The 16,261-nt window shown below is 39.1% G+C and overlaps 1 protein-coding gene and 1 pseudogene across 1 annotated transcript; one reads left to right on the top strand and one right to left on the bottom strand.

Annotated features, from left to right (window-relative positions):
• Window positions 1-5,024, top strand: part of LOC148876218 (G-type lectin S-receptor-like serine/threonine-protein kinase RLK1) — a 37,118-nt pseudogene extending 32,094 nt beyond the window's left edge.
• Window positions 5,025-6,030: 1,006 nt separating this feature from the next.
• Window positions 6,031-16,053, bottom strand: LOC148876219 (uncharacterized). The gene is made up of 3 exons (XM_088966338.1): window positions 15,512-16,053; window positions 15,306-15,394; window positions 6,031-6,480 (listed from the first exon to the last, which is right to left on the bottom strand). Exons 1-3 carry the CDS (start codon window positions 15,672-15,674, stop codon window positions 6,349-6,351), a joined length of 384 nt encoding a protein of 127 aa, XP_088822464.1. The 5' UTR covers window positions 15,675-16,053; the 3' UTR covers window positions 6,031-6,348.
• Window positions 16,054-16,261: the final 208 nt, after the last annotated feature.

Below are 16,261 nucleotides of genomic sequence, written 5' to 3' on the forward strand. Positions count from 1 at the left end.
GATATGCCAATCAGTGAGATCCTTAAAGGGGGTCAAAACCTGGGTATGTTGGGACAGTCCGAGAATTCATCTGAGTGGGTGATCATAGTGACAGGATCAGCCCCTTTGTCGGACAAAGTGAATGATCGGGGATGCACTCTCTCTAATGGAAACCTAAACTGTAGGCAGTTGATTTCAATCATTGAAATTTGTTTTGCAAAATATATTTATATAGATATATATATAATTATAATTATGATTTCAAAATGTTTGCAAAAATGTTTTAATTCCCGGGATCCATGTGAGTAGAGAGTGCAACACTGTTCCTTACAGCCGAGTGAGAGGTCCTCTCTTGTCGGGTAGTGTTTGATCATTATGGGCTGAGAGGTTAAGTGTAAGACCATTGAGGGTAATACCTGATGGGCTAATTTTGCATCTACCCACAGTCCTTGGGATTTTATATGGTGGTTTGACCCAAGGACCACTTAGTGTAAGTGTTGGGCCCATTAAGAGCCCATGGTGATGGGCTCAGGGGTTCACTGTCCCCTACAGTGAATTCGGCCAAGCCTTGTAACAGAGGCTAGGCTGAACCCATTTGGCTGATGTGTAGATCAATGTTTGGGTCCCACGCCATACAAGGATACCCAACTGGGCAGCAGTTTGGAGGCTGAATGAGCACGTGGACTTAATGGGCCTAAAGCCCAATTCGAACTGATTTAATATGATTAATTAAAGAGGGGCGGTTCTGAGATTTAGATCAGCAAATAGAATAGGGAGTTATCTCTATCCACTCAAAGAGTCCAAATCCAAATAAAGATTTGAATTAGGAAACTCCTAATAAGATTAGGAGGGTTGATCTTTATCTGCAAATAAAATAAGAGATTATCCTTATCTCTTAAAGAGAGTCCAGATTCAAATACAAGATTTGGATTAGGAAACTCTTAATAGGATTAAGAAAACCTCTCTTTAAAGTTATAAATAGAGGAGGAGGGTGAACCCTTCAGCACCTGATCAGATTACAAATTCAAGAGAAAAGACAGCTCCAGTTAGACTAACGCCATCTTCTGCTCTTGCCTCCTTCTATTGCTACCGCCATTGCCAGTTCGATCTACACCTATAGGAGTGATTAAAAAAAGTTCTTGATATCAGTTTTTGGTGAAAAACTTATCTGAAGTCGTGCACACTCACCCTCCATCAAATTCTTGCTAAAGAGTTTGATTCCTGCTAAAGAACCACCTGCTAATTCTGCTCCACCCTACGCTGTGTCATTTGAAGTCTAGCATTTTCCTTGGGCATGAACACCTTCGTTGGGAGTTACTGCTACTCCGTATCATATATATCCCTCTCCTACTTTTTGGTTTCAGATTTGGTCCAGTTTAGGTTCAAGATTGATTATTGAAAAGCAATTTTTTAAAACAGAGAATATGATTCCCACATAGGAGAGAAAAATTTTTGAAATTTCGGCCAACCTACCTATAGGGTTTAGCCATTATGATGGATCTCTCATCCTTTCAACTGACTTAAGCATCGGAGCAACCTCACTAGGTCTTCCACCCCGGTCCCTCTCAGCATTGTTTTATAGATTGATCCAGGCAGTTGTCCAGCTAGGAACTTCCAGATCGCACATCATCAGTATGTAATTCAACGAACGATTATTGTGATGCAAGGGGTTGTGCGGCATAACTGCATATTGTATTCTCATGGATGAAAAAGTTGAATGCAAATGTCTGCCCAGTTTCGATTTCATTGACAGAAATCAACAGACGCTGGGTTGCGTGAGGAAATTCAGTGCAGAGAGTTGTGGAATCCAGAGCCAAAACATCGAGTATGAGATGTTTGCTTTGGACCGTACCACATGGGAAGTTGATCCTTACGTTGTTTTATGGACCATTACCACTGAAGAAGATTGCAAAAAGGCGTGTTTGGAGGAAAACAGTTATGAAGCTGTAGTTTTTAATCAAGAGTGGAGGAAGCAGAAGCTTCCGTTGAGATATGGGAGAAGAAATCTTGATGAGTCGACCATGGTTTATATCAAAGTGGGAAGAGGAAGCGAAAGAAATGGCACGAAAACAAGAAAGAACAACGAAAAGACATTCTGATAATCGGAGTGGTATTTCTCGTTCGTGCATTCATTTTGCTAGCGTTGTCTGTCGTTATTAGTTACAGGAACCGTGTTTGGGCTTGTATAACAGGATCTTGGATCAGAGAAGTATAAGACTACCCGAGGAGATTGCTCTACGGTCATTTACTATCGCTGAACTACAAAAAATTACAGAAGGTTTCAAGGAAGAGGCGGGCAGAGGCTCTTTTTGTACAGTTATCAAAGGAACTTTACCAAATGGCCAAAGCCAGGAGGACCGTCGCTGTCAAGAGACTGGAGAAGATGTTGGATGGAGAGGGGGAGTTTCAGACTGAGATGCGCGTGATTGCCAAAACCCATCATAGAAACTTAGTCCGATTGGTTGGTTACTGCAACGATGGTCCTAATAAAGCCTCTGGTGTATGAGTACATGAGCAATGGATCACTTGCAGATCTCTTCAGAAAGGAAAGACGACCAAATTGGGACGAAAGGGTGGGAATTGCTTTGAACATAGCTACAGGTATTCTATATTTGCACGATGAATGCGAGACCCAATTAATCCACTGCGACATAAAGCCCCAAAACATACTCATGGACGAGTTCAATTGTCCAAAGATCGCCGATTTTGGATTGGCAAAGCTGTTGAAGCCAGACCAAAGTGGGACCTTTACAGCAATCAGAGGGACAAGGGGATATGTGGCACCAGAATGGCACCGGAACATGCCCATAACAGTAAAGGCAGATGTCTACAGCTTTGGGGTCGTCTTGTTAGAACTAGTATGTTATCGTCGCAGTGTGGATGTTAATGTTCCTGAGGATGAGATTGTTCTTACGGATTGGGTCTATGACTGTTTCAAGGTTGGTGAGTTACAGAAACTAGTTGGTGATGAAGTGGTGGACAAGAAAAGATTGGAGAGGATGGTCAGCGTGGGTCTGTGGTGCATTCAAGACGAGCCATCACTTCGGCCATTCATGAAAAAGGTGGTTTTGATGTTGGAAGGGACTGTAGATATACCAGTTCCTCCTAGTCCTTTTTTTAGTACCATCCAAGTCATGTTGGATTTTTTTTTTTTTCTTTTGGTAATAAGGTTATGCTGGATTGAGTTGAAGGTGAGGATTCAGTTATTCATACACAGAATGAGTTGAAGGTGAGGATCCAGTTAGACTGTTATATATATGCACGGTTCAATTTGATCCAGTTTATGCAACTTCACTTGTAGATAAGTTTGTTTGTAATAACTGAAATGATCACAGAAGTCATCTCCATTTGGTTTTCTAGCAAAAGGTTCTTTGGATTGAAAACGAGTCAAGAGATTATGGATCAATGGTTCTTTCCTTCATTTTTCTTAAACACTCGTTTTGGAATTTCTCAGAAAAATCTGTTTGTGGGCTAGCATTCAGGCTCCATTGTTGTGGCAACTGGCAACTCCTTTGCCACACCTGTGTAAAGAATGAAAATTCAAGAAGTGGGTTCAACAAGGCAATTTAACAGGTTAATAAATGATTCAGAATATTGGATTGGTTAACTCATCCCTTGACATGGCTTCCAAGAATATGTTCAGAAAGTCATGTAGCATAAAATAAAAATAAATAAAATGAAATTTGAGTAGCCCGGTTCAGAAAGAAATCAGAAAGGTTTAGAGAGAATACCAGTGAAATCGTGATCAGTTGAAACCTAGAAGGTTTACCATTCACCATGAACAGCTTGGCTTCTAAGGAGATGCCTTAAGACTTCAGACTTCTAACGTTATTTTTTGCTTGAATCCTTCAAATGTCAAGTTGACTCTTTTCCTGATTTTCCTTTAAGAGAGATCAAGAAACCACTCATACAAAGGAAAACTACCATGTCCCCATGGCCGCTATTATTTTGTTTCTCCTCTGCATTTTGTTCAGTGACAGCTGCTAAACAAGGATCATCCAACATAAGCTTAAGCGCCTATCTCCTCCCCCACCACCAACTCATCACCATGGCACTCCTCTTTGGTTCAATTTACATTTCGATTTTACCCACTAGGCAATCACTTCACTATCAAGAGTCTGGATTGCAATAAGTCCTCAGAGGTTGGTTGTGTGGACAGCAAACTCAGATGACCCACTGGTTCCAGTAAATGTTACATTACTCTTCACAAGAGATAGTAGACTTGTCTTGCAAACCATGCAAAGCCAAAGCAAAACCATTGTTTCAACTGCCCAAATTGCTTCTTCAGTTTCCATGCTCAAGTTGGCAATTTTGATTTTTAAGGTTCTCCCAGAAAGATCATATGGCAGAGTTTTGATTATCCAATTGAAACCACTTTACCTGGTCAGTGTCTTCTAGCACAAAGAACTGTTTTCTAGTGTCTCAAACTGATCCTTCAACAGGAAAGTTTTGTCTCAAGATGCAAAAAGACAGAAACCCGGTTCAGTATCCAATAGAAACACCAGACATAACCCCCTACTCTCATTGGTCTTCAGGAATAGATGGCAAAGGAGATTACGTCACTTAAGTATTGATAGTCACCTCTATTTTCTCCATAAGACTGATTTCAGTATAATATAGAATGTGACTGATGGTGGGTTTTCTACAAACAGATCGATAGTCTACTGCATGATGGATTGATGGGGATGGAATCTTTTGAATGTATTTGAACAGTTCAGGTAGGAGTAGCAATTTTCCAATCAATCCAGTATCATCAATCAATAATTGTGAACCCAAAAGTCTCTGCAGCCTAAATGCCTACTTTGTCTCATGGATCAAAAAACTGTTTGCATCTGCCTATCTGGTTTCAATTACATTGACATGAGCCAAACATATTTCAGGCTGCAAGGGGAATTTCAATGCTGAGAATTGTGGAAGCAAGAAAGTACAGACCAAATATGACATGTCTAAACTGGAACGTATCAAGATGGAAGTATTCAACTTTATCACCTGTAGCCAATGAAGATGATTGCAGAGCTGCCTGTATGGAGGACTGTGACTGCTAAGCTGCACCGTTTGGAATATGTTCTACATTTGGTATTACAATAACTTTTTCCCTCATAATTCATGGAAGGCTCCAGATTTCTCACCTTCCTTGGCTTCTATTTTGTCTCTGATCTTCCATTTTATGTGATCCTCACAATCAGGTCCATAGATGCCTCCTTATTATCAAAGGACACAGAAATATTCCCAACTCCAACAGCCCAACTTACACTGCCTGTCCCAAGCCCAGGTAAAGGAGGTTGCATCAGGTTGGCAGCTAGCATTAAAACTTTTGCCAAACTCTTATGGTCATGGATCCTGACGATGGTTGCATTCTCTATGAACCAAACATGTAATTGAGTGAAATATATTACAGAAAACAAAAAGGTTGTAGGCATAAAGAGATGTAGATTGAACAATAAATATGAAATATTTTTTTCATCACCCTTCCACCTAGCAGAAACCATGGAATTTAAAAGAAAAAGAAAGATAAACCTGAAATAATGTGTTAAAGCATATGTAGTTAAATCAGTGTTTTAAAAGGCGTAGGAGGCGAATGCCAGAGGCACTGACACCTCTGAGGCATACGCCTCTTGCGCTTTTTTCATGAGGCGTGCTAGAGTCGTACACCTCAGGCGCCTCATGCACATCTGATATAAAAAGAAAAAAGAAAAAAAAAAGGAAAGGAAAAGAAAAGAAAGGGAAGGGAAAGAAAAAGAAAGAGAAGAGAAAAGAGAAAAGGAAAGGAAAAGAAAGGGAAGGGAAAGAAAAGATAAGGGGAAAGAAAGTGATTTGCCCCTTGCCCCTTCGGCTGGGGTGTTTCAACTAATGTTATGCATCTTTATTCTTCTTAATATAAAAGATTTTTATTAAAAATAAAGAAAAAAAATGAGATCCCCCCTTCCTCTTCATCCTCCTCCTAACCCCCCCCCCTCTTAAGGAGGCTTACGCCTCACACCTTTAGGTAGTGGAATGCCTCGCGTCACGCCTCCGCTTTTTAAAACATTGAGTTAGATACATAAAGAAAGAGAAATAAGTCATTGTATGTATTAAAAGATAATGATTGACTTATAAACATCTATCCATGAAATGACCATGGATACAACTGCAGTCAAATGAAGGGGAAACTATTTTCCAACCAAAACACACAGAAAAGTAAGACCCCCAAGAATCAGGTTGCAAATATCTCGCCACAGTTTATTTTCCTTGAGTAAGCAACCAAAGTTGGGGTGAAAAAGGACAATATCATACTTCCATCAACTAGTTGGGTCTAACTTGTTTGAGAGAAGGCATATTGCCTTCTATATCACATTTACAAGCAGAAACCCCAGGTCTCACATCTCTTCATCAACTGCATTTGCATGCTTTGTTCAAAGCATCAAAAACACCCTGCAATGTTACTTCTTCAACAAGCACAACCTTGTCCCTTGATTTAGAACCAGAACCTATAGATACCTGCCTTTTCTTCACCCCTATAACCTAAAAGAAAAACCAAAGATTGTGTAAGTCCCATAATTGGCTGTGGTTCAAGAGACAAGATTACAAAAGAGGACAGTGTATAGCAAAAAGATATATCCACTCCCATGGAAAGAAAGATGCCAGTTGAAACACTATGATTTAGTGGATATAAATCTATCTGATTATCTACAAAAAAATGGCATACCATGTGATCAGAAAGCCAAGCAATCATATATATATATATATATCATCATCATCATCATCATCTAAGCCTTATCCCAACTATATGGGATCAGCTACACAAATCCTGTTTCACCATTCCATTCTGTTTGGTATCATAATTAATAACATTTACAGACAAAATGTGTGACACTTACAACCATAACTGTTAAAGCAGCTTTCTTTTCTCATTTCTAAAACCACCCAAAACAAAGACATTCCAATGGATATTGAAAGATATGGATCTTGGGAGGCTAGAGAGATGGAAGCATGCCTTCAATGGGTTCAAAGGATAGCAAACAGCATGGCTGATGAACTAGCCAAGAAAGGGGTGGGGAGGGAGCAAATCTTTTAGGCACAATTGTAAGGAAAGTTGTAGGGGAGACAAAATCTTGCTGTCTCTCCCACTAATATTTGTAATATGTACTTTTTAATCTACATTACTAAAATGCTCAGTTTTTAATCAAAAAATGAAAAAAAAAAAAAAAGATATGGATCTTGGTCAGTCACCAATTCATGGAGTGACCTAGGTCTTCTTCTTCTTCTTCTTCTTCTTCTTCTTCTTCTTCTTCTTTTCTTGAAAATTATACATTTCTTATGAAAATTATGTTTATTAAAGAAATATGATTATGGAACCTAGGGAACTACTCTAGGATACATATTTTTACTTGAAAAAAATCCATCGCCTAGGCAACTAGGTGCCCCCTGTCGCCTAGCCTCGCCTTGGCGCCATGAAAACTATGGTCAATTGATGGCTAAAAGTGCTCCTCAGGTGCAAGCTCAACAAAAATGCATAATAGTAAACCCAGAGACACCAACTCAAGGATCAATTGAAGCCTAATCCCAGTTGCTTGTAACTCAACATTAATCTAGGTTACCTTTAATTGGATAGGTCAGGTTAGGCCATGTTAAGCGGCACATACAAGAAATCCCAGAAATGTCGGAGATCATTGCACCATTAGAGATGCAACATACCATATTCAGGGTGAAAACATCATTAGTTAGGGTAATCACCATGAATTATAAAATGAGATAAGTGTTCCCTCCAGAAATCAAACAATTAGATTTTCTATGTAATTTGGATTTAAAAGTTAGGCTTGACATTTCTGTAATCATGCTGTACTGACCGCTTTTAATTAAATTTAATAAAATGAAATATATTTTCTGCTGATCAAAAAAAAAATGGAATCACAGGATACTTTGTGGAATCAACACAGTGGAATACAACAAAGTCACAAGCAACATAGTAGTGGAATCAACACAATTATTCTGAGTTGCTATGTAATTTGGATTTAAAAGTAAGGTTTGGCATTTCTGTCATCATGTTGTACTGACCGCTTTTAATTAAATTTAATAAAATGAAATATATTTTCTGCTGATTAAAAAAATAGGGAATCAACAGGATACTTTGTCAGTGCAACAAACCTTTTTTTTCTATCAGTAATAACGAATTTTATTAGATATCAAACAACAAAATAATGCAATACAAGAAGAAATCAATTGCCCCCAAAGAATGAACAGCCAAACCCACGGGCCAGACCATTAGCCTACTGAAACAATGTGCAAAGAAATCCAAAACCAAGAGGCTTGTACCCCAACATTCTCTCAAGTCCTCCATTCAAGCTATCAGACAGTGAGTTCACTGATCTTAGACCTTCACTCTCCTAGCCCCCCGATGTGATGATGCAACAGCCAACAACACCTCCATCCATCATCCCCTACACAATCACTTGGGAATCCCCTTCAAGTTCCACCTAGTAGATCCCAAGGAGTGCATCAACCTCAGTCCCAGAAGCAAGGCCATGATCTCTACTCTGATTATTCTTTGGGCCCTACCAAATAAGATCATCCCCCCACCACCAACAGTCTCCAAAAGCCCCTTCCAGCCTAAATGTCTCAAGTACCTCAGAGAACAGTCAACAAATTGAACTTCATTATTAGAATCTTTACATGAAATGATGAGAACAATCTCTCTCATATACACATCCAACAGACTAGAAATAAAAGATGGGTTGTTTATCAATAAATAAAAGAAGAAGATCACAGAAGAATAAGCAGAAAAGCACCAAACTTTATATCCAAGAAATAATCAAGGGTGTTCTTTGCATGAAAATTAGAAAGATAACAAAAATGTATAGTAGAAATCTGCTGAATTAAAAAAAATATAAAAGAAAAGTAATTTCTTGAAGAGAGAAGGAAGAGAGAAGGAGAAGAAGAGAAGATGGAAAGAAAAGAGAGCAATGATCTGGCCGCCCCCTTCACTTATTTTTTATACTAAAATAATAGAACAGTACAAAGACAACTATGCCCTTATAGGGCAGCAAAACATAAAACAGCATATATAACACTCAAAAACATAATAAAATTTGGACTCACATAACTACTATGGTTCCCACCTCCTATCTAACAACTAACATAAAACATCTACTCAGAAAAACATCATAAAACTAATTAATCTTCAACATTCCTCCTCAAGTTGGGAGTAAATGTCACACATTCCCAACTTGCATAGATCATGTTCAAGCTTGCTCTTTGCCACCCCTTTAGTGAGAACATCAGCCAACTGCAACTCTAAAGAGACATAAAGCAAACAAACTTCTCCGGTTGTTACCCTTTCTCTTATAAAGTGTCTATCAACTTCAATGTGTTTTGTCCTATCATGCTGAATTGGATTGTGGGCAATATTGATTGCAGCCTGATTGTCACAGTATAACATCATAGGTTCATCTGCTTTCACCCCAATCTCACTCAAAAGAGATCTAACCCAAAGAAATTCTGAGACACCATGAGCCATGGATCTATACTCAGCCTCTACACTTGACCTTGCAACAACCGCTTGCTTCTTACTCTTCCAGGAGATCAAGTTTCCACCTACAAAGGTACACATTCCTGATGTAGACCTCCTGTCATCTAAGCATCATGCCCAATCTGCATCTGTATAGGATTCTAGCTTCAGATTCTCACAATTTGAGAAAAGAATGCCTCTGTCAGGGTGCTTTCTCAGATATACAAGTATTCTCTCAATAGCTTCCCAATGCTGAACCCGAGGTGCATGCATGTACTGACTCACAACATTGACAGCATAAGAAATATCTGGTCGTGTCATACACAAATACAACAATCGACCCACCATTCTTTGATATCTCCCCACATCCTTTACCAACTCACCATCCACACCATTAATTATGTGATTTGAATCAATAGGAGTGTCTACTGGTTTGGTCCCCAGCTTCCCAGTCTCTCGCAGTAGGTCAAGCACATACTTTCTCTGTGAAATGAAGATCCCATGTTTGGATCTTGCAACTTCAATCCCTAAGAAGTATTTGAGCTCACCAAAATCTTTGATCTCAAATTCTTGCTGCAATGATTTTTTGAGATCATTAGTAGAAATCACTGATTGCAGATTTAGTTGAATTCCTTGTGAAGGGAAAGAAGAGGAAGATGAAGATTTCAGCAGGAGAGAAGAAAAGAGGAGGAGAAAAGAGTAGGAAGTCAACCAGGATTCTTAGATTAACCCTAGCCGCCAACCCCTCATAATTTATACTTAACTTAAATGATGAGATATTACAAGGATGCCCTTAGTAGGGTTACTAACGTAGTTGAACAGTCACAACTTAAAAACATAAACTAATGGGCCTAAAGTCCAACAACTTCCTAACTAAATAACTTAAAATAAGAATAAAAACAACTATGCCCAACTCAACATCATCAATCTCCTCCAAATCATTTCCTATCACCACTATATCATCCACATACACAATCAGAATTGACATCAGAGCATCTCTCCTCTTCACAAAGAGGGTGTAATCAGGCTGTGTTTGTGTGTATCCAAAACGGATGAGTGCCCCTTTGAACTTGTCAAACAAAGCCCTAAGTGACTATTTCAGTCCATATAGAGATTTTCTGAGTTTGCACACCTTTACCAACATTTTCATAAAAGCCTACTAGAATGTCCATATGTACCTCCTCCTGTAAGTCACCATTGAATAAAGCATTTTTGATATCAAGCTAGAACAAGGGCCATGAATAGGTGGCTGCTAGAGATAAAAAGATACGAATTGAACTCATCTTAGCTACTGGTGCAAAGGTTTCCAGATAATCGACACCATAGGTCTGAGTACCCTTTTGCTACCAACATTTCCTTATACCTCTCTATCTTGCCATCAGCCTTGTACTTCACTGTGAATACCCATTTACATCCGACTGTCTCCTTATCTAGGGGGAGATCAACTATTTCCCAAGTTTGGTTTTTGACCAAAGCATCCATCCCATCTTGCATGGCTGTTTTCCACTTAGGTTTGGAGAGAGACTCAATAACATTCTTGGGTATAGACACAAAATCTAGGGAAGAAAGAAAAGCACGATAGAAGGGTGATAAGGCACTGTAGGAAAGATGGTGTGAAATGCAGTGGGTTGTACACTTTCTCTTCCCCTTACGAAGTGCAATGGGAAGATCAAGGTCAGTGAGATCAGCTGCAACAATGGTATTAGGGACAGAAACATTTCATCAGAAAACATAATAGGCTCAGGCTCAAGAGGAATACCTGGAACTGTATCTGCCGAATCTAAAGTTTCAGAAGGACTGACAGAGAGTGGTGTGGGTTGAGGATGTATGGAGTCAACCATCATCTGTCGGCACTGATATTTCTGTGAGGCTGCCCATAGTGTCTCAGGTAATGAAGCTGGAAGTGCAGGTGCTGGCTGAACTGATGAAGGCACCACAGAAACAGGAAGAGGAACAGATTGTGAGTTCTCCTCTCCAAAACTCTCCCCCTGAGGAGAACCATTCGAGAAGAAGAATGTGGATTCAAAGAAGGTAACATCCATAGTGACAAATCTGCTCCTCGACACTGGGTCATAACAGCAATACCCCTTTTGGTTCTGAGCATACCTAAGAAAAACACATTTCTTGGCGTTGCGATGAGGGCCAAAAATGTGAACAAAAGAAACACAACCAAAAACCCTCAGAAGTATATGAAATATCTCTCCATCTAGAAAAAAATGTTAAATGGCACCTTAAACCCCAAAGTCCATGAAGGAACACAGCTAATCAAATGCACGGCTATAAGAACTACATCTCCCCAGGACTGCATAGGAACTGAAGCACACACCATAAGACTCCTTTCCACCTCCACAATGTGTCTATTTTTCCTCTCAGCAACTTCATTCTATTGCGGTGTATATGCACAACTGTTCTGATGAACTACACCATGTTCTAAGAGATACGTGGTCAGGTCCTTCTCAAAGTACTCTCTGGCATTATCTGATCTAAAAGCCTTAGTTCTCACTCCAAATTGTGTGAGAACCATCCGGTGGAACTATCGTACCAAGTTAGGAACCTCATCACGTGATTTCATCAAATATATCCAAGAATATCGTGTATAATCATCTACAAACAAGAGAAAGTAACAGAATCCTCTCATGGAAGGGATATGATATGGCCCTCATACATCTGTGTGAACAATATTAAAAGCAAAAGTACTTCTTTTATTACTTGGTTTAAAAGACTATCTACAATGTTTTCCTAACTGATAACTCTCACACTCCAAAGTAGATAACTGAACAGACTCAAACAACTTTGGGAAAAGACATTTCAAAGAACTAAAAGAAAAATGTCCCAAGCGATTGTGCCAAAGCATAATCTGGTTCACTGACTCTGACCCACTACTACTGTTGCTGCTAACATGAAGGCCCTGATGTCTCAGAATCTCATTCAAAAGGTAGACTCCATTCACCTCACGACCACTCCCAATCATCTTCTTTGACTCCAAATCCTGCAAAATACAATTACCAGGAATAAAGGTCACGGAACAATTCAATTTTTTTGTCAAAGAACTAACAGACAGTAGGTTGGTATGAAGTCTAGGGACATGTAAAACAGAAGACAGAGTTATATCATTGGTCACTCTAACTGTCCCCTTCCCAGCAATGGGCATATGTGAACCATTTGTTGTAGAGACTGTCTCTACCAGAGCACAACTGATAGGAACTAAAAATGGTAGGGGCATTAGTCATATGCTCAGATGCTCCTGAGTCTATAATCCAGGGAGGTCCTTCCTTACCTGAAGTGGATGCAAGATTTGCAGTTGTATATGAACTACCTATATGTGCAAAGGAAGTGGTGTAGTTGGCTCCTGCATTCTGCTGTCCATCTGCAAGGCTAGAGCTAGGTCAATTTTTTCTTACTCATAAGCTGTCCAAACCTCTCCAATTTTGTTCTCACTACTGTTACTGCAATGGATTCCTAATTCGTTTGAAAGAGAGGAGCTGAAGAGTCTCCTATAATGGCTACATTTGCATTTCCCTTCTTGTTTTTTATCCGATCAGACATAAGATTTGGATGAATATTCCAACAAGTGTCCCTAGTATGCTTAGGCTTCTTGCAATAATCACACACCAAGTCCTTCTTATCTTCCCTTCTAGTCTCACTATTCCCCCTGTCTCCATTCGGCTTAGGTTTTGTTGTACCAACCATAGCCGACTGGTCAATCCCAGGTTGTCTCAGCATTACATTTCTCCTACTCTCCTCTCCAGAGACAAAGGCATAGGCCTGAGAGAGTGTCACACCCTCCCTAGAAAAAATATGTTGCTTAGCAATGTCAAATTCAGGGTTCAGCCATGCCAAGAACTCAAAAACCCTATTCCTCTCTACTAGTCTGTGATAAGTTGTTGCATCATTTACACTTTCCCATACCACAGTTTCTAAGTGATCTATTTCCTGCCATAGGGTTTTCAGTATGGAGAAATACACAGCAAGAGGTTTTTCTCCCTATTTCATACTTATCACCTGATTTCTTAACTGATAGGCTCTGGCTTCATTTTGCTTCTGAGATTAGGTTTCAGTCACTCCATCCCAAATCTCCTTAGCAGTATTAGCCCATAAGAAATTTTTTGCAATATGAGGTAACATAGAATTACATAGCCAGGACATTACCATGTAATTCTTCTGCACCCATCGGGAAGAGTATGTATCAAGTTTCTTCTCCTCCCCAGTGAGATGCCCTAATTTTCTACAGGCACCAATAGCCATCTTAGCTGATTATGCTCACTCCAAATAATTTGTACCATCAAGTTTTACTATAATAATGATCCCAAACCCAAAAATATCACTACTACCTTCAACACCCAGTCCCACAGTACCAGTAGATTTCATCTCGGTATTCCAACTCTCCATCTTACTTCAAACAATTCAACAATAAAAAAATAGATTAGAGACCTTCAAAAAATAATTTAATATCACACACACAGAAACCAACCCTTCCGAAAGAAGAAAACCCTAGCTGGAGGGAAATCTCTCCTCCCCACACCTCCCAACAGAGAGAAAAATGAATCGATCACTCCGGGAGGCCTAGAAAATTCCAAAAACCAAACCGTCATCTTCAGAAAATCTAAAGAAAACTAACAATACCTGAGCATCCAATATCAAATAAAAAACAAGGAGTCCAACTTTTCTAGGACTCTTCCCCGTACTCTAGTTCTTCCTGATTTTGATGTCAAACAGTAGATCACCTTCCTGATGCCTAGATCCCCCCCAAAACTCCAAGAACTGGGCAATCTATAGCAGATTGATCAGCCCTTTACTATTTCATGCAGTCAGCTGATCTAGGGCTGCATAAGAATGCTTTAAGAAACCCTAGTTGATGCTCTGATACCAAGTAGAAATCTGCTAAATTAAAAAAATATAAAAGAAAAGTAGTTTCTTGAAGAGAGAAGGAAGAGAGAAGGAGAAGAAGAGAAGATGGAAAGAAAAGAGAGCAATGATCTGGCCGCCCCCTTCACTTATTATTTTTACTAAAATAATAAAATAGTACAAAGACAACTATGCCCTTATAGGGCAGCAAAACATAAAACAGCATATATAACACTCAAAAACATAATAAAATTTGGACTCACATAACTACTGTGGTCCCCACCTCTATCTAACAACTACCATAAAACATCTACTCAGAAAAATATCATAAAACTAATTAATCTTCAACATGTATGAACACTCATCAAAGGGAATAAGCATGAATTTTGCACCATTATTTGTTTTTTCATATTTGTATAATGAAATATTATCGTTGTTGCTACTGGTCCCATAACTTTTTTTGCATAACTATATATTGTAACAGAACAAGAAGCAAGTCCATTCCGTTTCCAACAAACAAAATCCCAACTTTTTCCTGGTTCAAGGAAGAACAATCAATTGCAAGGTTCAATATTTTTTTGCCTGCAAAACAATGCATGGTAAAATGCATCAAAGATGTCAACTAGTTTGCATTCACTCTTTCTGCTTCTCCAGAGTTGTTACCATTTTTTTAATATCTGTTTGTTTTTAACATCCAGAGGTCAAGTATGAATGAGCCAAGATCATAATAGCTCAGGTCAAAGTTTAAGTAAATTTTATGAAATTGTCAATTGCTTAATGCTTAGCCGGTGAGCAATGAAATCTACCATAAAATCTCTGATTCCCTATTGGGTATGCTTCCCTGTTGATAAATTATTTTGAGTTTCCACGCAAATCAAAACTGTTTCTTATCAAACTAATCTTTCTCCCAGATCACAAGAAAACATGAAAACATTTATTCACCAAAATATGTCAAAGAAGAACACGCAAATAAAATCCCTGAGAATGAAGGACTCACAGAACTAATGTACTCTAGCAGCGCTGCGTTTGCTTCTCCGTCCTTCGGGGGAGCATCTATTTGCACGCCAAGTGCTTCATCATTGAAATCTGGTTTCAATTGTTTGAAAATCAAAACACATAAAATTAAGAAACCTTTTTTTTTTAATTTTACCAGAACAGAAGAGAATACACAAGTAAAAACGAATGAAAGAGAAGTGGGCAAACCTGTGATCGTGGCGACCTTGGAACCTGGTTTGGCATGGATTGTGATTGCAACCGAAGAGGGTGGCACAAGACGGAGACAGGCGGGGAAGTTCGTCTTTGCAGCGGCGGGCTGAGGAGAGGCATCTTCTTTGCTTTTTGCTTTACCCTTTTTAGCCGGAGCCATGTCTTTCTATCGTCGCTTTTAACTTCCGATTTCTAACTTCCAATTAAGTAATTAATTTCACCCGTCGATTAGGAGGGGAAACGGAGGGCGGAAAGAGAAGGAAAGAGAGAAAGAGACTGGAGAGTGGAGACTCAAATATGCCTTTACTCTGATGCTCTCCTCACTCTCGATCTCTCTTTCTCTTTTGCTTCTTCTTTAGTCTTTACCTCTTCCGGAAGGCTGCTTGTAAAGTTGTAAGTTGTAACATCGATATTCGATACCATGCAACTCCTTCTTCACCCAGAGACAAGGTGGACGTACGAAAATACGTGCAGCGAATGTATGCAACTCTTGCTTTTCACCGCTTTAGAAACAAGGTAGGATAGGCTTTGGATGCCCATCATCCATCAAAAATAATTTAAAATGTTTTGATGTTTGATACGGGATCTTGGGTAATGCAATTTTTTTGTGGTATTTTTAACTTTGTAAATTTCAGGGGAGGACTAATTTTGTAATCTTGATTTCGAATTTTCATTGGTGAAAAAAGAAAATTATTTCTTTTATGGGTAAAAGTTAAGCTAAAATTAAAGAGAATAGTAGAATACAAT

The sequence above is a fragment of the Nelumbo lutea genome, chromosome 1 (assembly GCF_056320005.1).
Source record: "Nelumbo lutea isolate HS-2025 chromosome 1, American lotus-T2T, whole genome shotgun sequence".
NCBI classification, from domain to species: Eukaryota; Viridiplantae; Streptophyta; class Magnoliopsida; order Proteales; family Nelumbonaceae; genus Nelumbo; species Nelumbo lutea.